The 23,027-nt window shown below is 46.3% G+C and overlaps 1 protein-coding gene across 4 annotated transcripts; it reads left to right on the top strand.

The window, feature by feature from the left end:
• Positions 1-1,498: 1,498 nt before the first annotated feature.
• On the top strand, positions 1,499-22,411 carry sema3h (sema domain, immunoglobulin domain (Ig), short basic domain, secreted, (semaphorin) 3H). Of its 4 annotated transcripts, XR_007398602.1 has the most exons (18): positions 1,500-1,800; positions 5,092-5,246; positions 7,547-7,609; positions 8,583-8,702; positions 10,805-10,898; positions 11,014-11,133; positions 11,218-11,363; positions 11,889-12,003; positions 14,217-14,286; positions 16,189-16,333; positions 16,524-16,743; positions 16,878-16,963; positions 17,494-17,535; positions 18,105-18,262; positions 18,377-18,438; positions 18,774-18,916; positions 19,467-22,182; positions 22,213-22,411. XR_007398602.1 is itself a non-coding variant. In XM_049017841.1 (17 exons), exons 1-17 carry the CDS (start codon positions 1,701-1,703, stop codon positions 19,845-19,847), a joined length of 2,217 nt encoding a protein of 738 aa, XP_048873798.1. In that variant the 5' UTR covers positions 1,499-1,700; the 3' UTR covers positions 19,848-22,411. The 4 variants fall into 4 exon arrangements, 3 of the variants coding, with proteins under 3 accessions (XP_048873798.1, XP_048873799.1, XP_048873797.1); XM_049017841.1 differs by having other exon boundaries at positions 1,499-1,800; positions 10,808-10,898; positions 19,467-22,411; XM_049017842.1 differs by having other exon boundaries at positions 1,499-1,800; positions 18,108-18,262; positions 19,467-22,411.
• Positions 22,412-23,027: the final 616 nt, after the last annotated feature.

Raw genomic sequence — 23,027 nt, 5'->3', positions numbered from 1 at the left:
CTATTCACCTGTGTGCCGTAGTAGATCTTTCAGAACTGTTCCCTCGGGGTCCAACGAATGGCCCAAAAAGTTACCTGCTGAATTAGAACAGTACTTTTAACAGCTGGGTTTGAATCCTAAAATATCAATATAATGAATCAGCCACTTTATAACAGTGGTGTGGTCTGAATGCTATAGTGATACTGCAATGGAACACAGCTCCTGCAGCTATGTGAGAAATTTAATGAATTAAGCCACTGAAAGCTTGGGAACCACTCATGCTAGGTGTGGGGGACCATCTGGTGCAGAATAACCACAGATAATATGCAGCCTAATTGAATGTCACTGACCCTAATTTGCACAGAACCTGTGGATTATAAGCCTTGCTGAGTGATTGCTGTCACTCCTGTCATTGTGCAAGAAGTGTTATTACCTTGACATGTAATGTAAAATGGCATCATTAGTAATAAGGTTAGAAATTAGGGCAGTGCTATGTATTTCATTAAGAGGACTGATACGGCCTCTTCTGGGTCCTTTTCACTGCAGTACTGAATCAGAGCAGGATTATGTTTATTCGTATTGTTAGAGAGACCAAGTGGAGTCACAGTTCTTCAAATCATCAAATTATCCGTCCTCGTCGGCCCTCTTGGGGCTGGAATCTTACTCTCCGAGGACCATGGACTCAGCTGCCTCCAGTACTGATATTAGTCTGTTCTGTTCTTTGCTCTATTTCCAATTATAATTTAAATCCGATATATCTTGCCAAAATCCCAACTAATTGGTTGATATTCCGTTTTGGTTAACAGTGCTACTGGTTCCAAATGGTTCCTTCATTGCTGTGTGTACAACAAGCTCTGGTGACAGCCGTTTATCATGTCTGGATCAAGCTTGTTCAGTTTTCTAATCTTGAAACAAAAACATCACAAATATATATTTATAAATATTAATAAGTGAAACAAAGGATAATCTGGCTATACATATATGAACGGATATATATATATATATATATAGCCAGATTTCTCAAATCACAAAGGCTTTTGGTAGCAGCCCTTAAAAGGTACTTACCTCAACTGGTCACCAGAGGGCAGCTTCCCTTTATGAGTCAGCTTGCGGTACAGGTCTCGGGATAGAGAGCAGTGATCAGTTCATTCATAACTGACAGCACTGGCTGGTTTAATGGATGCAGAGTATTAGACACAAAGAAAGAAAGTGAATTATAAGCACAGTTGATGTCAAATAATAATAATGGCAACGGCCACAATGTGTGTATGTGTGGGTGGTACAAAACAGAGAAGTGAAGGAGACAGAATGATGGGAAATAAGATGATGTACTCTAGTTTACAGGTTCTGTTTTTCAGTAATATATATTTTTTTTACACTGCTGGGAATTGCCAGGTTTGTTGCGTGTCTGTGGCTAGTAGGAGTATTTCATGAGAGGGAGAGAGAGAGAGAGAGAGACAGAGAAAGCGAGAGATGGGGATGAGGGTGTGCGCACATGTATGGGGCGTGGCCTGTAATTTGGGATTTCTCCCGCATGCGACAGCCAGCCGTCTCAGAGCGCACGCTGCCTCCGATCGGAGTCCACAGGAGAACGGCGGTGAGGTAAAGAGGTGTCACCGTGTAGAGACTCAGCAGGGACTGACTCTCCCACAGCAGGAGGGGGTGTGCTTGTAAGAGAAAAAGGTGTCTCTGCTCTGCTCTTTTCACTACTCACTGGAGCCATGTGGATGCTAGGTCCTCTGCTGCTCCTGTCCTATCTGGGCAGGGGGCTGACAGGGCCCTGGAGACCCTCTCAACCACGCCTGCAGTTCAGCCACACAGGTAACGTCGGTCTGGGGATCTCCTGCCTTTCATTCTCCCTGCTGTCTGTTTCTGTCCATCTCCTCCCTGTCCCACCATGCCCTGTCTTCTTATTTGTCCTGGTGAAGACATGTTCCATCACACCACTATACTTTCTCACCCCTTTATCTTGGGGGGGGGGGGGGCTGAAATACTCCCCAGGGGTGCTTCTAGAGGAGAGGACTGGAAGTAGGGTGTTTGGTTACACCAACGTGTGCTGGGAGCATTGCACTTTCGCAGCTATTGTGTTACGCCGCAGTGAGGGCTGTGTTGAATTATAAAGTAGCAGTCTGCGATGAACGATGCACGCAGTTTAGATTGCAAAGCCACTTACGTTTAGCAGCAATTAAATCATAACTAACTTTCTGTGTGCAGCTGCTTTTATATTTTTCCCCAATACTAAGCGCTCCCAATTCAGGATATAATTATTCATTCATGTCAAAACATGTTCTTTACAAGGAACACGCAGTAGGTCAATAAAATCTAAGGCAAAACTATGCATGCATCACCTTGCGCATTAAATGCAACATACATTTTTTTGAAGTGTAATTTAGAGCATAATTTTCGGGGAGATTTTGGCAAGTGGTGGGAAGATTCAAAATGAAAGTAGACAAAACAAAAGGGTCTTTTTATTTATATAATTCACTCTCCTGGGAATATAGCCTTACTGGCAGATCTGGGTGCTCCTTTTGGCAGCCTTTGAATAACTATGTCAGATATATATACTGGCAGAAGGCCTTTCTGCAGTTTAAAAACAAATAAAAGCAATTGAAGCCTTTAATTCAGTCTTAAGAGTGTAGGAACCCTCTTAGGCAGCAATGGGAGATGGCCAATATGTGCTTCTTTTTTGAGCGTGCGTGTGTCTGGTGGGAAGAATAGGTGTGAATGCTAGTGTGTACAAGTGTGTGAAATTGCAAAAAGGAACTGGTGTTACATCTGTCCAAAGTTTCCCTGAAGTCAATGAGCGGACGCTGCTGCTCGCTTGGCCATCCTCACGACGTGTCTGACTTGAGGAGTGCGAATTGTTAAGGCTGCTATTTCTGATAGCGACGAAACCCTTACCTGCCTATCCGGTTCCTCCTGGCAATGAACCAGTTCTCTTTGGCCATTTGGTCTCCCCTGGCAACAAGCCAGCTGTACCGGGTGAATCTCTGTTCCATGGCAACAGGTTGTTTTATTCGTCTGGAGTTTAAAAGCTGCAAGCGGCAGGATGGCAGGGCGGCCCCGGGGGGTACTGTCACGCTAAGATAAATGCAGTCCGCAATGATATGCATTCATATTCACACCGGGCCAACTGCCCGGTCTAAAGAGAGCATGTCTGATCAATCAAAATTATGTATTATGTAAATGTAAATGATCTTTGGGAAAAGTCTGTATACTTCTGATTATTTTATGTATGGTATGCCCTCCAATGTATCATTTTTAGTCCTAGACAGGGGTGCCTAAAAAGGGGGGGGGGATGATTCTATGGGCCCCTAAGCAACAGAGGCGCTAAAAAAAAATGGAACATAATATGATTGGTTTGGGTTTGGGGCCCAATATGATATGCTTTCACGGGGCCCATAATCTCTAACGACACGTCTGGTCCTAGACTATATAATGCATGTTCTTGATGAAATAACATAGACATATGCGTGGTACGAGTGTTTTACTCCAAAGGTCCATTGTCTCCTCCTGATTCTGGAATGTTCTGAGCTGTATCACAGCTTGCACATTTGCTCTAATCACAGATAGGCCCATCAGTGGCAACTTGTGACTCTGGTAATCTAATAATGGCTGGACTCTGCAGGAAGGCTAAAAATATTCTTTTTGTCACCCCAGCCCACTCAGGGCCAGGTGGGTAGAGAAGGCACGTAAGGGTAAGCCAGGGAAGCGAGGGCTCAGTGTCGGACCCTTGCCAAAAATCCTTGGGAAGGCAGAGTGGGACCTGTAGGAGGAGTGGGATCGAGTGTGTTTTTCCTTTGTCATTTGTATCCATGTCTTTGAACAAAACTGTATGTGTAACGTTCGTGTGTGTAATTGTGTCGGTCGACTCACTTCAGGCTGTGGGCACTTTCAAGGCGTTGCTTACTGTAGCTGCCTTGTTACTGTTTGAACCAGATGTGATAATTGTCTCTGGTTTCTCCCCTTTGTCATTCAAAGGCACCAGTAAAGATGCTTCTGGTTCAGTTTCATCAACTGGGTGGTGTAGGGTACACAGGGATAGCTGTGTACCCTAAATATGATGATTTAGGAGACATTCAACTTGAATTCATTTTGAAGACCTTCTGTAATGTATCAGTTCCAGATGGGAGAGAAGCCAGTGTGCAGTGATAGACCGAATATTTACAGCAGTCGCTGATGATGAATTGCTTTCATCGACCATGTTAGACCACATGTATGCTCTAGAGATGTTTGGTTTCATCGCCAACTGTGCACCATATTTTGGTAGGATTTCAGCTGCGTTTTGGAAAGCCAGTCGTTTTTCTTCAAACAAACGGGAGATTTACTTTAATTGCATTTTGATAAATTTCGGGATACTTAGTATTTCATAAATCCAGTGTTTTTGATTTTATTAGCTTGTCCAGTATTATAGTTTAATAATAAGGATTATATTATGCACACTTTTATGACGTTCATTCAACTCCGGCGAAGCCCATTTTCTACGTCACCTTAATTCTCTACGATTCGTGTTGATACAATTTTTACATTTACAAAACTCTCAATGACTGATATTTTTTTTTTGTTTTAAGGTCATCGTTGGTTATTTATGTACACCATGAATGCTGCAAAGCAAATTTTACGTCTCATTTTTGATTTGGTTTATGGGCAGGGTGTTCACCATCGAACCCTTAACCCCAAATGTCTCAGAGACTGGCTAGCCCAGTTTCATGGCCCTCGCTTGTATGTCAAAAGTGTTTACCCAATAATTATAATTAATGTAAAGATTTTGTTTAGTGCTGTGCTTTAATTGTGTTATCTTTTCAAATTGTGATGTATTGTCCATTGCTTTCATAGACTTACACCATGTACAGTAAGACTTATGTTGGTCCCTTATTAATGTAGAAAGCTGTTTAAAGAGATTAGTGTTGGTTGTGTTTCTCACTGTCAGATTCTATTGACAGGTTCACAGTTGTTGTCACCCTGGATAGAAGCCTAATTTTCCCCTTGTTGATTCAATGCACGATTGAAGGTCTTCCTCACATTGCTTTCCCCTTATCTTTTTCTCACCAGACATATAAATTGGAAGGAAACACTGATTTAGTTTGAGCAAACATGTTTGTTTTCTCACAGAGCTTGTGAAAAATGGCCGCCTGCTCACATTACCCTTGCTGGCTGGGGATCTGTACTCCTTGCTCCCGAACGAAGATCAACAACAGCTTTACGTGGCCATGAAGGACCACCTGCTGGCCACAAGCTTGGAGGACATCACACAAAGGCCCCGCATGGTGAGGACCTAGAGTCACATCTGCATTGGGGTTACTGCCCAATATTGGCACCTCAGTAACGTGGAAAACAGATTCTAAATTAAACTCTTGCATGTTTGGGAGAGGATCATGTAACATCTGGGAAAGAACCAAATCATTGTGGCACTGTGAAACAGAGGAACACTTTACTGAGCTGGTAACAGTGCTGTACTGGGGGAAGATGCACAGAACCAGTAGTACTCTACTGGAACAGATTAAGAGAATCCAAAGAATTACTGTGGAACAAAACCAGAATAATTCTTTTGGCACATATTCAGTGTAAAAACTGAAACAGAAACACAAAATTAGCAAACCCCAGCAATACAGGAAACTGTCACAAACAGAATCTGTGTAACTTTGCTGACCAGATGAGGACATTTAGCATTGAATCATCCACCGCGAACCTATTATCAATGAAACTGAATGCTCTCATTGTAGGGCGCATTCACAATGGGTGTTTGAATGGGAATAGGAAATTAGTCTCTCAATACACAATACCCATGCCAACATGAGAAAGATGATTACTACCACACACGCCCTCAGTGTTTGTGCCATTAGTCTCTCTCTTCTTCTTCCTTCATGAGCTTCAATGAGCGCCATACGGCACTTGGGGAAGAGTGCTTTTCATTCTGATCCACCCACACATTTGCACACACCCATCTGACACCGATACAGCACAAATTAGATACAGTATAGAATAACTGACAGATGTACAGCATAAGCTAAACATTTGTTAAAACACAGACAGAAAAAAAACAGGTTTACGTGATGGAATCGCTATAAGATTTTATGTACAATGTACAATGAATTTTCGTACTTTTGGGTTATGAGAGGGAAAGTAGCAGGGTTAGCAAAGACCAGTAAATGTGGTCCAGCTAATGAATAGCATGGAATCGTATAGGCTGCTATATTTATGGCATGTAGCTTTGATGCAAGGTGAACTATTATGTGAGGATGCAAAATGGTGACAGGTGAATAACCAGCATGAATAACCAAACACGGCAATGGATAACCGCAGAAATGTATAGTTCAGGTCCAGAAAGTAAAAATCCACACCAAGATTTTGTTCCAACCAACGAGTTCAGCATAAAGAGTCACAGTCACACAGTACTCAGCTGATTGGTTGGAACGAAATCTTGGTCTGGATTTTTACTTTCTGGACCAGAATTATCCACCTCCAGATAACTGGAAGAGCAGGACAGCTGGGAGATGGACCAGGTTGATTTAGCATGAGCTTTGAACATAAAGGAAAGCAGTGAGGTAGCAAGACCCTCCCTCAGGACCAGAACTGCCCCGCTGTACATGGTCATATCTTTACTTCGACACTTTATTCTTTATTTTCATACCTTCATCTCAAAGCCCTCTGTAGCTATGAGTGGTTATAGGTTGGCCAACATCTCCAGGGAAGAGTATAAACAAATTTAATGACAGACACTTCCTGGCCGACACAAGCACACACACAGGTGCACATGGACACGCACACTCAGAAGGTACAGAAATAGGATGTGGAACACTGCAGGCTTCCGTGTGGGGACACCCCCCCCCCCCCCCACGGCCAGCAGCCTAATTACTGCAGCTACCCTTTAATTACGCCCCTCTAACCGCCACCCAGGATTCCTGCCATCTAAGCGTTTCCATCAGCTGCCCACATCAAGCACTCCACCATCTTTCATTTTCTCCTCATTTCTTTCTCCTCTCGTCTCTCTCTTCTCCCGACTTTCTCTAAATTAGATCTCCTTCTGCCAGGGGTTTTAATTTTGCATGTTTTTCATCTAGAATCGACAATACCTCACCAGAGGTAGTTAATAATGTAAATTTACAATTGTAATGAGCATTATAAGGCACTGCAGTAGAAATTATGCTATGCACTAGCGGGCCACAAATTATATTCAGTAATGAAAATGCAGCTACACTTTTGCCACCGATACTAATAATCCAAGGTAAAATGAATTATGAGTTAAGCATGTCGTTTATTATGTGGGAATTTGATTCATTTGGCGGGTCCCTCAGGCCGTGACAGATGGTTTTTTCCTGGGGAGTCAGACGGTCCCGTCTGTCATTTTCTCAGGGGGCCCTTCCTCTGTCTTCGTTCCCGACATATTCGCTAACGTGGGGCGAAGGAGAACATAAATGAATGGACACATTAGCGCAGAGAATCAGGGTCATGGTGTTTCAGCCATGAAGTCACACCTGATGTGGCGCATGGTAGCCGGGCCAGAATCCTGCGGATACCGTACCTATCCACCCCTGACTGTGCTTCGCCGTCTTCATTCTCATTTCAGCTGCGGTGGCCTGCCAGTTCCGATCGGATTCAGGAGTGTCTGATGGCCGGGAAGGATGCTGAGGTGAGTTACTATCTCACGTTGGCTCTATTGTCAGGCTCTTCATTAATGACACTCGATCTGGTAATCACTCAGGCTACATTAGTATCTTCTTTATTAGCGGTACTCAAATCACATCACTTTATTTGTCGCATCACTTGACAATTGGTAGAGTGCAGAAAAGTTAAACATTTGTGTGAAAGACTCACAACAGTACAATCAAGAATAATACATATGCAACATCGTAATAATAAATAGTGTGCAGCTTTACAGACAAATGAATACGTATAATGGACCATTGTAATAGGCAGTCAATGTGTTCACTGGCCAGAGTTGATAGCATTCTGATGCTCTGGTGGAAGAGCTAGTCCCAGAGCCTGCTGCTTTGGGCCCCAGGGCCCGTCAATCCGGTAGGGCTGTGTTTTCCATCCCTGTCCTCAGGGACCCGCAGACAGTCCATGTTCTTGCTCCCTGCCAGCTCCCTCAGGCATGAGGACTGTCTGGCAGGGAGCTTGGAGGGAGCAAAGGCGTGGAGCATCTGTGGGTCACCGAGGACCAGGTTGGGAGACCCCGCTATAGGCAACATGGGTAGCGGCCTGGGGCGCCAAACTTCTGAGGCGGTGCAGACTTGCCAGCTAATTTCAATTTGCCTCAGATGGGGGTCACGGGAGGTGATGCTCGCAACATCGTCTAGGACCGGTAACTGGTCCTCATACCTGCCGTACTGCCTCCACGATGGCAGCAGTTTGAACAGCCTCTGGCACGGGTCCTTGATGATTTCCCTCCCCACTCACACCGGCAGTGATCTACAGTCACATTGCTTGATTAATAATAAATCACAGAGATTTTTTATTAGCAGCATCATGCACACTGTCCACTGTTCAGTCAGACTTGCATTTGGTCTCATTGATGCTGGGATTGTGTTGGACGCCTCTCTCTGACAGTAGGAATATTCCAGCATGTCATATCTCTAACAGCGAAAGTCTGTCTTTGACAGCTGGAGTGTGCAAACTTCCTACGTGTGCTACAACCCTATAATCACACCCACCTGTATGTCTGCGGCACGGGGGCCTTCAACCCACGGTGTGCTTTTATCCCCACAGAGGTGTTCCTCAAGGTACAGTCCAAGTCTCGCCTTAATTTAATTTGCTACCCTTGTATTCATCTAATTTGTTGCCTGGTAACATTAAACACTGTGTAAGGACCAACATGCTGACTTGTCTTACAGTGGAAAAGGTGACACATATTCCTGAAATTAGATAGATGGAAAAGCCAGCTAATCTCTTCCTGATTCTATCTCTCAAAGCCACAGAGGCTGAAGCCCTGCTGATACATTTAACTGTGGCTCCTCCGCGGATCCTCTGTTGAAAAGTCAGGAAAGTGAGAACTGATTGAAGTTATTCATGCAAAAAAAAAGCGCACTCACATATCAATGTCTCTTTCTTAGAAGAAAAAGAAACATGCTGAGAAGAAGCAGGTTTGGATAAACTGATATATTAGGATAGAGAGCTTAATGAGCTAAAATGCATGACGAAGATTAGATAGAAATGGATTTGAGAATACGCTTGCTGGAGTGCATCATGATTGTGCACAGAATAGCGTAGTAAGGCAGCTCAAACGGAACCCTTCTACCAGCAGGCTTCGTCTGGAGCAGATATGCTTTCAAGAGTCTTCAGATTGATGGACTGGGATAGGGAACAAGGAGCTTTGAACAAGGAGAGCTGTCACAGATTATACTTCCTGCTGGTCAAATGTTGGTCCACTTTGAGAAATTGGGGAAAATTCCCATTAATGCGAATCCCTGGTGAGGCATCACTAGCATTAACCCAGTTTAAGGAGAGAACGCGAGAAGATTGTGGCTCAGGAATGAGGTTCCTCAAAGGCATTAAGGCTGAGACTGGAGGCAGACGGGGTGAGAGACGAGGTGTGGTGACAGAGAACTTAGAGTGGGGTAGGAGTCTTGGCTTAATGCCACAGAGTGGAGGATTTCAAATGAAACATCAACATACTTCCACCACAATCAAAGGGTCAGTCAGTTTCCATCTCTGACAGCAATGCTCCCTCACGCACCAAAATAGCGCAAAGACACGAAAACGTTTCCAAATCCGAGTAAGTTCTATTCGCCAAGAATTTCACATGGTACATCTTGGCACATCTGGTCCTGCTTATCAAAATTTTTAGATAATTTATAATGGAGATAGCAGTCACTGCACTTATCAGAAGAGGCATGGTGACATAGATTGGGGAGCGTCTCCTGTAGATAGCACTGGCATGCACATGTACACACACATAGACACACACCCCGGTTTGAGTAAAATGTCAGTATTTTCATTTTGGATACTACTCTGCAACAGAGAGCAGGAGAGAGCAAATCAGAAGAGTCATAGAATCATATCCTGATACAACACAGTAGGCATCTAACAAATCAATTAGGAACCACCTCAATGTTACAGGAAATCAATCGTGTGAATTATTTAACCAAATGTTTCCCTCAGTTTCATTCCTTCACTCCTTGGCAGTAAATCTGGTTCACTGTACCCCACAAAATCTGATCTATCATATATTTGTATTAAAGTTAAACCTTGTGCGCCTTGTGTGCTATTTTTCTTTCTGGAACATGCTGAGGATAAATAAGTCACTGGGAAAGTACGGATGTGAGCTGCAAGAATAGAATAAAGCAGCGTTTCTCAAACTATGGGCTGCGGAGACTGGCTTCTGCACCAATCAAAATTCAGTCAGATCAGGTCAGGTATAATAATGATAATAATAATAACAATAATACTATCTATCTGCAGTTGGGGGGGGGGGGGGGCGTTTATGCAGGGCCCTGCAGCCCCAAAAGCTGACATGACTGGTCTCCAGGACAAATAAGTTAGAGAAACGCTGGTATAAAGGGCACACAGATAATCACGACATTGTTCATGATTTTTGTATTGAAATTGAAGTTGCTGAGCTGTCAGGACTCGTTAATTTTTTAGTATGTCAGTGAAGGGAAGCCTTGCAGAACGATAGCTGGTCTTTGAAGGCCGTCTCACAAAGACAAGTTCAAAGCACTCAGCTTCTTCAGTCTCAGACAGAAAATGCTGAGCAGTAACATGACCCGGGCATACTGACGGTTGCACGGCGTAGTTAAGGTTACGAACGGCACCTTGTCAAAACTTTTTCAAGATTTCTTGAGGAGCGTCTGGCTACAAGTGGTAACTAGCTGGATCTACTCAGCAGGGTGAGGGAGAGGTGACCTCAGAGCAGACAGAGTGCGGGAAGGGGAAGTGTCCCTATGATCCACATCAGAGAACCGCATCAGCCATTATAGGTATGTACGCGTGTGTGTATGCAGGTGTGTTTGCAAGTCATCTACGCAGAATGAGTTACAGTTGGATGTAAAGGCCGTCTATGTAGACTACATCCAGCCCCTCTCTGACCTGCAGATGGGGAGCTGTACGCCGGTATTTCCTCTGACTTCATGAGCCGGGACTCCGCCTTTTTCCGCACCTTGGGCAGCCGTCACGTGATCCGCACCGAGCAGTACGACACCACCTGGCTTCAGGGTGAGGAGCCGTCCCTTGGGTAATGAAGACGGTGTCTACCTCAACCCTCAGAGCTCCCTGACCTGTCCGTCACCTCCCCTCCAGATGCCCAGTTTGTGAAAGTAGCCACCGTGCCGGAGAGCGACAACCCAGAGGACGACAAGGTCTACCTGTTCTTCACTGAGTGGGCCCAGGAGGCTGAAGGAGCTCCTGGGAGGGTGATCTACTCAAGAGTGGCACGAGTTTGCAAGGTACCCCTCAGCCCTCCCTAGCCGCCATTTCTTCCTTAGCTAGACCCCTGTCCTCACCTCCATTCCTCAAGCCAGTCCCGAGGCACCCCCAGACAGTCCACATTTTTGCTCCCTCCCACCTCACAGCTAATCAAGAACACCGAATACCTGGTGCACTGGGAGCTGGAAGGGAGCAAAAATGTGGACTGTCAAGGGTATCTCAAGCATGTAGTCAAGAAATAATCTACTACAGTATGTACAACAGATTTTACTTCACATCAGAATATATGGAAAAGCTTTTAAAAAGAACACAGTATATTAGAATAGTTTGGCTGATAAATGGAAACCGAGTTGAGAGACACTGCAAAGCCAAATTTTCTTAATCTACACATGCATCCATCCATCTTCCATTTTCTATTGCTTATGTAGACTACCCCAGGTAGAAGAGGGCACACGCCAGGGGACCCTCTGAACGGGATGCTATTCCATCACAAGGCATTCAGCGTGAAGCACATGTGTAATAAGAGGGCGTCTTCTTTCCTATAGAATGACATTGGCGGTCAGCGCAGCCTTGTGAACAAGTGGAGCACCTTCCTCAAGGCCCGCATGGTGTGCTCCATCCCAGGGGACGACGGCATTCACACGTACTTCGACCAGCTACGTGAGTGCCAGACCTGCATCGTGCCACAGACTGAGCACGCTCACAACGTACACTGGCTTCATCACATGACCGCGCGATAACCGCATGCCACAACTTCAGCCCAAACTTTAGGGTAGCTGTACACATTTCACAGAGTTTTAAAGATAAAAGCCCGGCCCATAGCTAAAAAGAAAGTTATTTACTGCTGGAGAGCTCCGTCTTCTTCATCCTGACCCTTATCCGCAACAGTACAAGTTACCATCCACCACATATTTGTTTGTGGGTGCCCTGTTGACACTTGTTACGGGACTCGGTGTGTCTGACTGCGATGGAATCGCAGGCCGGCTGCGTACAGCGCAGCCCCCATTCCCGTCTGTGTAAACAGTGAAGCAGACGGTGTAAACATGACTCCCCAGATACACATACACCAGGAACATCTCCCACAAATCAGATATGCAGTATACCGTTAGGGCACGTCGGTCACGGACTCCCAATGCTGCTGGAAGTAGAAAGGGTCTATCGAAGAGAGCCCCCTACTGGTCAGAGAAGGGATGCAGCATGAGTTTTAGGATCAGAGAGGAGTGAGGAACTGGGAATCCTGATTATTTGGGGATGGTCTGGTGCCGTTACTGTCGCATAAACATCTCCCGTTCCCCTGGATTCTGCAAATGCGGGAGGAACGCAGGGGTGACCACAGGGAAGAAGATGTGGATTTCAAAACTTTGCAGGGATGATTAATCTAGGGAGATGCCATCTCTGCAGGAATTCGGAGCCGCATGTTTATGTCGTGCTCTGCGGGCCGTAAAAACAGCGTATCCCATCATCCAATGCGGGTAGCGCGGAGTGGCGAATACACGGGCAGAGTGGTGTGACCACTCGCTCATTCATTCATTTGACCGGTATCTCGATTATAATGTAAACGTGTAAGAAGATACGTGCAGCTTTGTGGATGGGTGAACAAAACACTGGGAAATATCGTAAAGACCTAGAAGGGCAACCCACAATCTTGAAAGCTACTTAGATCAACATCTGGCCAGACGATGGCGTTGACTCAGAGGGATCAGACTGTCATGTTGAGACTGGGGATTCAGGTCGCGGTGCTGGGACACCACATGGTTTTCAAACTTTTAGGGGCATTTTTCATAATGTTTTCCGGATGCTGGGGTGTTTTCAGGAGCCGTGGCCCGTGTAGTTGATTGCCCGCTCAGACATTACCCTCATTCCAGACCGTAGATCACCCCACTCCAGATGCGGGGGGTTGGGGGGGGGGGGGGCAGGGTCAAGCCCTTGGGGATGATACCTGGGGTGAGGGGGGGCAGGATGATATGCAGTATAAGGGCTGAAGGCAGGAGGGGGTGTGATGCAGGTAAGACAAACATATCTCACCCAGCAGGGAAGACATCCTTTTATGCAGGGAGAGATACAGCACAGTCTGGAGTAGAGCAAAGGTCAGGAGAGAAAGAGGAGCAGAAAAAAGGCAAATAAAAATATATGTGGTGTAGAAGTGGGGGATATGTTTGTGGGGGGGTGCAGGAGAGAGCTGGTAGCACGCTGGGGAGGTACGGAAGCAGGAACAGTGGCGGCAGCGGTCCAAGTGATTCAACCAGTGGAGATTAGATTAGATAGCCCCCCCCCCCCCTCGCCGCATCACCCCTTTGCCAGCAGGGACAGATTCCATCGTGGCCACCTGAACGAACAAGAACGAGAGGAATGTGAGAAGGCAGTTCCGCTCCGTTGTCCACCACAGCACAACAACCTGCGGTTCAGCACGTCCCACACAAACGTACCCACAACCTGGAACCTCGAGCCAGGTTTCAGCACTGAAGTGGGAGGACTTTCCTCCAACATCACCAGCACTCAAACAGGAGCTTTGGAGGACAGCCGTCTGCGTTTCACTGAGGGGCTTCCTGTCGCCTGAATAAATCCCAGCAACTCCCAGTAACTTTCCAAGCCATGTGGAGATGTTAGCAGTTGATCTCTAGAAAGGTCACACAGAGGTCGTGCATGTACATCAAGTGCTTCTGACAAAACGGCCCGCTTCAGCCGACGGCTAGATCTTCCTCGTACAGCTACCTGCCCACCGGCTTGGCAGCACGTCCGCTTACATAAATCTCCTGTAAATCACTTCTGGCAGCTTGGACAGAATACGGTCACACACATGTAGCCCAGACGAGCAGGTAGAAACGCACATGCCCATGAAAGTTGGAAGAACTTTATTGTTTTATATCTTGCAGAGGACATCTTCCTCCTGCATGGGAAGGACAAGACCGACCCTCTCATCTATGGTCTTTTTACCACAACCAGGTGAGCAATCGCTTCTAATTCCAGGCAGTCTGTGTGTATGAACATTTTCTCAAAAAGAGCCATCGGGGCTGCTTTTGGTGGGCTTTCGCCCCCCTAAAATATTCTTTAGCCCCTTCAAATAAATCTACACTAATGAGTTTATGTAGCGTGCTCTCATTCATTTTCATTATAGTCAGACGCCCCTTGTTAAAGCTTAGCCCCCCTTTTCATAAATCTCTAGCGACACTCCTGTCAGACGTTAGCATTTAGATAAAAGAGCAGTATCTAAAGCCACGTACAATTATGAAGACAGGGACAGCCAGTCCCTAAAGCAATTCTGGCTAAGGGTCTAGTGGTGAAACCACTCTGTCAACCACTGGGCTTAACCCAGCAACCTTCTGATCACTAGCACAGCTGAGCGACTCCACCCTCTTAAAAGAGCCTGGTTATTTTCACTGAAGAAATCATTGACTCATGACTATATAGTGATACATCTCAGGGTTGCCAACTTTGGTCAGCTGGATAGAGTGAGATTTTCAATTAAAGACAAATCTGCACACACATTTACATGTATGTGACAGTTTTATTGCCTTGTAAATAGTCTGTAGGGTTTGCAAACTACCCCAATGCCTTTTATATAGCTAATTTTAGGTTTTTAATGTAATAATATAGATTTGATGTAACATTTCTTGGGTGAGCATGAGAGTCTGAAAGCCTGAGAACTATGCCAGATGCGTGAGGGCTGGCAACCCTGCATCTTATTTCACAAAAGACCACATTGCTTTAATAAATCTCCTAGTACATCAAGAGGGACATCTATGAGGCGTGTAAATCACTGAGCATTAGGGCATCTTCCTAGTCCCGTAATATACATGCTGTCATGTTCTGTGTCTGCATCCCGTAACACGACGCCATTTCAGCCTCCCGTCCACATCATGACGATCGGGATCTATCAGCATTAGTGTAGATATGCTTTGCATTATGTGGTTTTTGGGTGTGTCTCGTGCATGTAGCGCAGCGTGTGTCTGTGTGTGATCACAGCATGCGTGTCCGGTGCTCAGTGTGTGTGTGTGTGTGTGTGTGTGCGCGTACTGGGACACATATACTACGTGTGAGTCCTGCATGTGTGTTTTCACTGAACATGCCGTTGTGCGAGCGTGTGTGTGTGTACACGCCGTCTGCGTGTGTGACCCCCTCACCGGACCGCTGTCTGCCAGGGTGACATGTCGAGCGAGAAGCCCCATGTGTGGTTAGTGAGCCTGCGGTGATCCAGGGACAGTACAGATTAAGAGTCTGCTAATCCCAGCAGCAGCGTTCACACGGGTGCAGTCTGAACAGTGTTAGTAGCCTGGGGGAGTGTGGGGGCAAGTTTATCACACCCCACAACTTTGATGTAACTGCAGACGCCTCGGCTGCTATAAGGGACAGAAATACCACCCTCTACATTCATCTGAAAAGGAACCAGACTTCATTTAGGGCAGTAATCAGGACCCTGGGGATAGTCATCTGGCCGTGCGAGGATTAGATATTACTTATCCGTTTAAGTGACTGTCTTAATTAGGACAGAATTCAGAGCAATCGCAGCAAGGGCAGTGTAAAGTAAAAAAAAAATCACACTTTCTTGATTGTCAAATGTATTAGGAAGACGCAGCAGGTTCGGAATAAGATGAAAACAGCAATTTACAATTATTTACCAGACATGTTTAGTCAAAGTGACAAACAGTTAAACGGTTAGATAATCTCTGGAACAACTTGGGGGTGGGGGGGGCTTGGCTTAGGGGCCCAATGATGACATCACTCTAGCAGCTTTGGGATCTGAACCAGTAGCCTAACCCACAGAGCCACACAGGCGCCCTAACAAAGGGGGCCTCAGTGTGTGAAGGTGAAATGCAGAGGGTGAGTCACTGCACTTCCTCTCCACAGCAACGTGCTGAATGGCTCAGCGGTCTGCGCGTACCAAATGCAGGACATCATCCGGGCCTTCAAGGGTCGCTTCTCCCACAAGGAGGGGCCACAGTTCAAGTGGGCGGAGTTCACGGGCAAGGTGCCTTTCCCCCGTCCTGGCACTGTAAGTACCCCCATTGCCCGGCCAATCCAGAGCCTTCCACGTTGTGACCACTCCCTGCCCCTATGCCAACTTGTGATGCAGAAGATCAGTGCTGATCTGCCTGGTGCTGAGTGCGGCTCAGTGCGGGTAGGATGATGTACGTGAAGAACGGGAGCACCGCCGTTAATCTCGTCCTTCCTCGCCTCGTCAGTGTCCCAGCAGCACGTATGGCAACCACCTCTCCACCCGCGAGTATCCCGACGACGTCATTTTCTTCAGTCGCACCCACCCACTCATGCTGGAGGAGGTGTACCCCCTGGGAGGGCGCCCCCTACTGGTACGGGTTGGCGTGCCCTACAAGCTTACCCGGCTGCTGGTGGACCGCGTGGAGGCGGTGGATGCGCAGTACAACGTCCTGTTCGTCGGCACGGGTTGGTGACCAGCACCGTGGCCTCTTGCGTGTCTACGCATGCATGTGTGTTATTCTGCAGCTGAGCTGCATGCATGTGTGCGCATGCATGCCTGTGTCTGCTCGGTATGCATGATGTTCAATCTTCTCCCACAGACTCAGGTGAGGTGCTGAAGTCCATCCACCTTCCCCGAGACCAAGGAGTCCAAGAGGTGACCCTGGAGCAGCTGCAGGTCTTCAAGGTACGCCATCTTTAGACGCTGAATTTCAAACACCATCTTTATATCATCGCTGCATCAGCTGTACACCACCTTGCGCCTCTTTGCCCACACTAAATGAAATCACTTTAGAAAAATGGTAAGTTCTACAGAAGAATCAGTCTTTTTCTGATCAAAACATACCTTGAATCTGTTGGTACCTCCCACACTCACAGCTTGGTACCGGCGTAGTCTGCTGCTCTGTGTCCAGAAGTGCAGAGGAATCTGTATGATTATATGGTATTTTTGGGAAACACAGAACACATTCAATGACAATGTTAGTGCTCTGATTATATAAGCACAAAGCAAACAACATTTGTGTTTACAGACAACTGTTAGATGCTTTGTTAGATGCCGTTTGTCTGTGAGGGGGGTGGGCTCTACCTCAGCAAGACAGCAAATCTCCATGGAAACACTCAGTAGTGCTCCCTCCCAGCAGGTAGACATCCTTAGCTGTCTTCCCTCCCAAAATGCCTCGACTGATCTCAGCCCACTTTCCTTTTCTGCATCCACAGGGCAGATCACCCATCACTGCTATGACCCTGTCCAAGACACAGGTGAGAGTTTGAGATACCCCGGTCCCCCGCCACCCCTCCCATCCACGTCCACTACACGTCACAAAATACAGATACCCGACGCATTGTTCCCTAGCTCGTCACCATGGCAACACAAAAGGGACGAAACATGTCAGAGCATACATTATTCACGGATTCCAGCTAGCATGCCAGCGTCGGTTTGGCCTTTTATTAACGCTGGCTGCCAGCCTCGTAACATAACGCCTCATCTCTGACGCTCTGCCGAAGGTCATGACATAATTTACCAACGAAGTTTCAGTTACGATGCAGCCACAGATCATATTTCACAGATTCCATAAGCAGCGATGGCAAAACAACCCTTCAGTCGTTTTCATCAGATTATGAAATGACTGCGTTCCCAATAAATTCAGTAATAATATTGCTGTAATACATGGGGATTAGTAATATTATTATATGATATTGTACGTTGGGCACATCTGTTTTCTGGGATTTTATGTGATCTTGACTAATATAAGTAATTTGCAGTTTATTAAAGAATTGTCGGTCTGTTTGTGTGTGTGTGTGTGTGTGTGTGTGTGTGTGCACTGCAGCAGTGGCTCTTCGTGGGCTCTGCGGAGGGATTGGCCCAGCTGGCTCTGTTCCAGTGCGAGCTCTACGGCCAGGCCTGTGCCGAGTGCTGCCTCGCTAGAGACCCGTACTGTACCTGGGACGGCCACGCCTGCAGTCCCTACATGCCGGTGTCACGCAGGTAACTCAAACACACACACACATGCGCGCCATACACATAGAACCCCATGCTCGTGTGTCAAGGCTCCGCCCGGTCCTGCTGATTTCGGCTAATGGATGTTTCTCTCCAACGCAGGAGAAACGCCCGACAGGCGGGCGATGCTGGAGATCCGCTGACCGAGTGCGTCAGACAAGGAGGTCAGCCTGGTGACCACGTTTCTCTCATTAGAAGCTACTAGTAGATTGGAGTCAGAGTGGACTGAGTAAGAGTGGAGGCGATAGAGTGGATTCAGAATCTTAAACTGCGTAAAATCTCCCCTAACACTGTTTTCCCATGATGTCTGGTTCTCTTTTTTTTGTGTGATGAGGCTCCACACAGTGTTTATGTAAAGCTACATAATCTGGTGGTATAAGGGCTTCCATCGGCCTTGGGCCGGTTCTCCCGACAGGGGCTGAGGAGCCTGCTGGCCCTGGCATTTTCCCACGCTGGGAGTGTCTGTCACTTCTAACGCATCCCACGCGTGTGCTTACAGCGGGACTCCAGGTGGAGACAGAGGCGAGGCAGATGGTGGTCGCCGAAGGAAACGGCACTTATCTGGAGTGCCTGCCCAAGTCCCAGCATGCGACTGTGACCTGGTACAAAGAGGCTGGAGGCAACAGCCACGAGCTGAACCAGGTGTGCACACATGGCGTGCTACCCACTCACCTGCCGGATGCTTTTTCCCAAGGGAACCTTCCGTGAGCGACAGTGTTCCAAAGCAATGCCAGAATACCACAGGGGGCAGGAATACAGTGCACTGCCCACTTCCCATTGGTTACTTTATCAGATTCCTGTGAGTGAAATGGGCCAGTGATTCACAGTGAAGTTAATCCCACCCACTGTGAATTCAGTGCCTCTTTTTTACTTCTACTTACAATTAGATTTTTCGGAATGGAGAAGTTAGGAATGAGATTGTGCACTTTTCGTGGGTGTTCAGTTCCTCTAGCACAGTGTTTCTCAACCCAGTCCTCTGAGGCCCCCAGACAGTTCACATTTTTGCTCCCTCTGGTATCAGGTGTGCCGTGCACCTGATAGGCTGCAAGTTGGGAGGGAGCAAAAATGTAGACTGTCTAGGGGTCCCCAAGGATTGTGAAACACTAATCGATTCCAGTAGGTCGCATGCTGTCTTGTTAAATGCATGCCCAGGGTCAGGCAGTAAGGCCTACCCGTGTCGTTTCTTTTATAGGTGGTGTCCGGGGAGCAGCTGGTGGTGATTGAGCGGGGGGTCCTGATCCGACGGGCAGAGTCGGCCCACTCGGGCACCTATCACTGCCAGCTGGAGGAACACGGCTTCCACTGGACCGCCGTCACCGTCACACTGAGCGTCCTCAGCCCCGCCTCCGTCCAGCTGCCCTTCCAGGACGCCCTAACACTAGGGCAGCGCTGTGCTCAGCTAGCTGGGAACATCCATGGTGACCATGGGAGTCACAAACGTGGAGGCGGCGGCAAGGGTGGGGGTGGAGGCCAGAAGAAAAGGAACCAGGGCAAAGGAGGAGGCAGAGGGGGAGGGAGGAAGAGCCGCAGCCGAGCCCACACCCCTGGTCCGCGATCCCCCCGCAGCATCTAGAGACAGCTGCCCACATTCCCCCAATGCTCCCTTTGTCTTAGAGTCTAAAGCACAGACCCAGAGTGGAAAACAGCTACATTCTGTCTATAGAGACACAAATGCACTTCTTCAAAAAATATTTATTATGGGCACATTATTATGCAGCTTCCCCCAGGAGGACGAAGGGCCTTGCCAGTTGGCGCTGTAGCGACTGGCAAAGGTGCATTCAGAGAAGAACAGGGGCAAAACTGTCACCCAAATATTGTGGAGGCACAATGCGAGTGACTCAGAGAGGCAGCCGTGCGTTTCAGCACAACAGCAGAAGCTGTCTCTTTGACTGGTCATGCCAATGAAGCAAGGAATCATGGGATATGTTTGAAGGACCAACCATGTACTGTCTTTGCATCACTGGTGTGTTCCTGACAGACTCTTCGAACAGCGTGAGAGCTGTGGAAAAAAAGACACTAAATCTTGCATTTATTTATCTTAATATAAGAATGTATGAATCTCATTTTCTGTTCAGCTTTTATGTGTGGTCCTTTGTCAACCCTATTATGTCCAGTAAGTTAACAAATATTTTTCCATCTGCTAATTGCTTATCCTGGTTAATGTTGCGAGGAGCTTATCCCAGGCAGCATAGGGCACAAGGCAGGGGTATCCCCTGAACGTGGTACCAGGCCATCGCAGGAGAGACACCAATTAGCCTACTGCGTGTCTTTGGACTACAGGAGGCAATCAGAAAACCCAGAGGAGACCCACATGACACGGAGAGAACATGCACACTCCTAACACACAGTACTCTGGCAGAGTCAGGCAATCGTGCTTCACACCAAGCCGCCATGTGGCCCCTACCGAACTAATATACAAATTCTTATTCGTAAAGTAAAAATATATTTATATGGAAAGCATTCAGTGATAGTCAGGAACTGAATCCAGGCCAGAGATTGAACCTTGAATTGGCTAGAAATTGTTCTCATTTTGTCAAAGTGAACCTAGATGAAAGTAAATGTATTGAAAGTGAGCTATTTTTGAAATAACTGAGGTTATAAATCGTCACTGAAGGAGTAATAAAAAAAAATCACTGTAAGAATAATTTGCTCACTGAGAAGCTTATACTCTGCAATGAATTGTGTACTGCAGTGACTTGTTTTTATCTGTATGAATCGGAGGATTTACTGATGACTCTTGGCAAATGACGGGCTTAGTGAGGATTTAGGGAAGACTGTGTGATTCGGGACCAAAAGGAGCTTCGGGAATCCATGTTGGAGTTTGCGGGAGTTGTCAAGGTAGAAATCTGTGTTATTCACGTTGGTATGTCAGGGTTCAGCGCCACATGTATGCTGACGTGCAGCGAGTATTATGTTAATCCGACGAATTGTGAAAAACAACAATAATGTTATTTTTGCTTAGCCTTTCACATCTGTTTCCAAGACAACCTACCGTTGTGTACATTTCAGAAACAGCCTGTTTCATCCTTTGCCTCCCACCAGTCTATTCAACATTTCCAAATGTGTTACGACAGTTCTGATCCTACGTGCTGATTGAATAGTTGAATAGAATAGTGCTACATTATTCAGATTTGTGAGGAATATTGTGTTTTCAATCATACCTCTTGCTTTCCATGGGACATACACATGCCGGTGTCGTTGCCTCCCATCCCCCCATTCCTCCCAAAAAATAATCACCCAAAGATGCTTAGACAGATTATCCTATTAGCCTGGTACCTCTGGGGGTGTGGCCACAGGCTGTTCGCCCACCTATTGGCTCATCAAACCCCCAATCCCCAATCAACAGCCTTTACCTTTCCCAATCCGTCCTGCCTGTCCCGGTTCTCAGACCTGTTCTGGCACAGACACACACATACAGGTGAGAAAGTTTTTTGGGGTCTCACTGCAGGGTCGCCCATCGACCAGCACCCCTGGGGCACCTTGTCGGCCAGGGCAAAGACCTTCCGATCGCGGGCACATCCTAACCCACAGAGTCTGTATTTTAGGTAGTGTTTGGATGCTTTCAGTCTGGGAAACAAACCAAAATGGTCAACATTTTTTTTGAGAGTGGAGTCGTTTTTCATTTTGTTGTTTGTTGAAACCCATTTGGGAGATAAAGGTATAGAATGGAAATAAGATATGTGGTTTTTCTTTGAACTTCATTAAATGAAGTGTTCATTGTGATGTCAATGACAGCGTCTGTGTGCAGAGTTTTCTTAAACATATGCAGGGGACAGGAAGAAGGATGGACATTGTCAGCGTGTGGCTACTTTAAGAAGCATCCTAGGGTTACTTGTGTTAATCTTTAGTATGCTTGTGGTGTGTGTGTGTGTGTGTGTGTGTGTGTGTGTGTGTGTGTGTGTGTGTGTGTGTGTGTGTGTGTGTGTGTGTGTGTTTAGCTGTAAGTAAGCAGATCTGGCCCACGTTGTAGGTCTATCATCCTTGCCTAAAGAACTGGAACCTGAGCCTAGCACCCAGAAGGGCAAACTGCTATTTTTAGGTCTAATCATCTAATTTAACATGGACTTCATTAGTCATGAAGCTGTTTGGCAGTACATGCATCCAATAAACAGTATTGTGTATTTTGTTTCACGACGACTACAGTATTTCACTGTGATTTTATTTCCAAAGTCTTTGGATAAAATGTTGATATATTTCTTCTACCTCAAGACTGACAAAAAGTGCCGCCCCTCTGTCACCGTAGATTAGGAGGGCAGATTCATATCCCGTATTTGCATCCATAGTATTGAGGTCATGCCAGTAATGGAAAGATCCTACAGCTATAGTGTAACTATTATTGTATTATTGCTCAGCCTGTTTAATACCATGATACTGGTTTACTTTTCACAGAATTAAGAATGAGTCGAGCCGCCAGCCATATTTCAGATGTCCCACTGGAAACGATTCGTGTAACAGAAAGAACTTACTAAATTGAACTTGCAAACTGCAAACCTAAAAAAAAGAATACAAAATTATCATTAATATAAATATTCTAATTTTTAATACTTGTGAAATATCAACAATCACGTTATAAATTATATATTTGTTTCGGTGTTATTTTTCTGTTGTAATAATATTAATAATGACAATAATTATTTTAGTAACAGTAAACGTTATCGTAATTTGCCATATCGCTTAACATTACTTCTAGTTATATTCGTGATTTAGTTTATTTAAATTTATAACCATTAAAAACTTAGCGTTTTTTAAATTC

The sequence above is a fragment of the Brienomyrus brachyistius genome, chromosome 6 (genome assembly GCF_023856365.1).
Source record: "Brienomyrus brachyistius isolate T26 chromosome 6, BBRACH_0.4, whole genome shotgun sequence".
Taxonomy (NCBI): domain Eukaryota; kingdom Metazoa; phylum Chordata; class Actinopteri; order Osteoglossiformes; family Mormyridae; genus Brienomyrus; species Brienomyrus brachyistius.
Note: the sequence above shows the minus strand (reverse complement) of the source record. Positions and strands in the feature narration are given on the sequence as shown.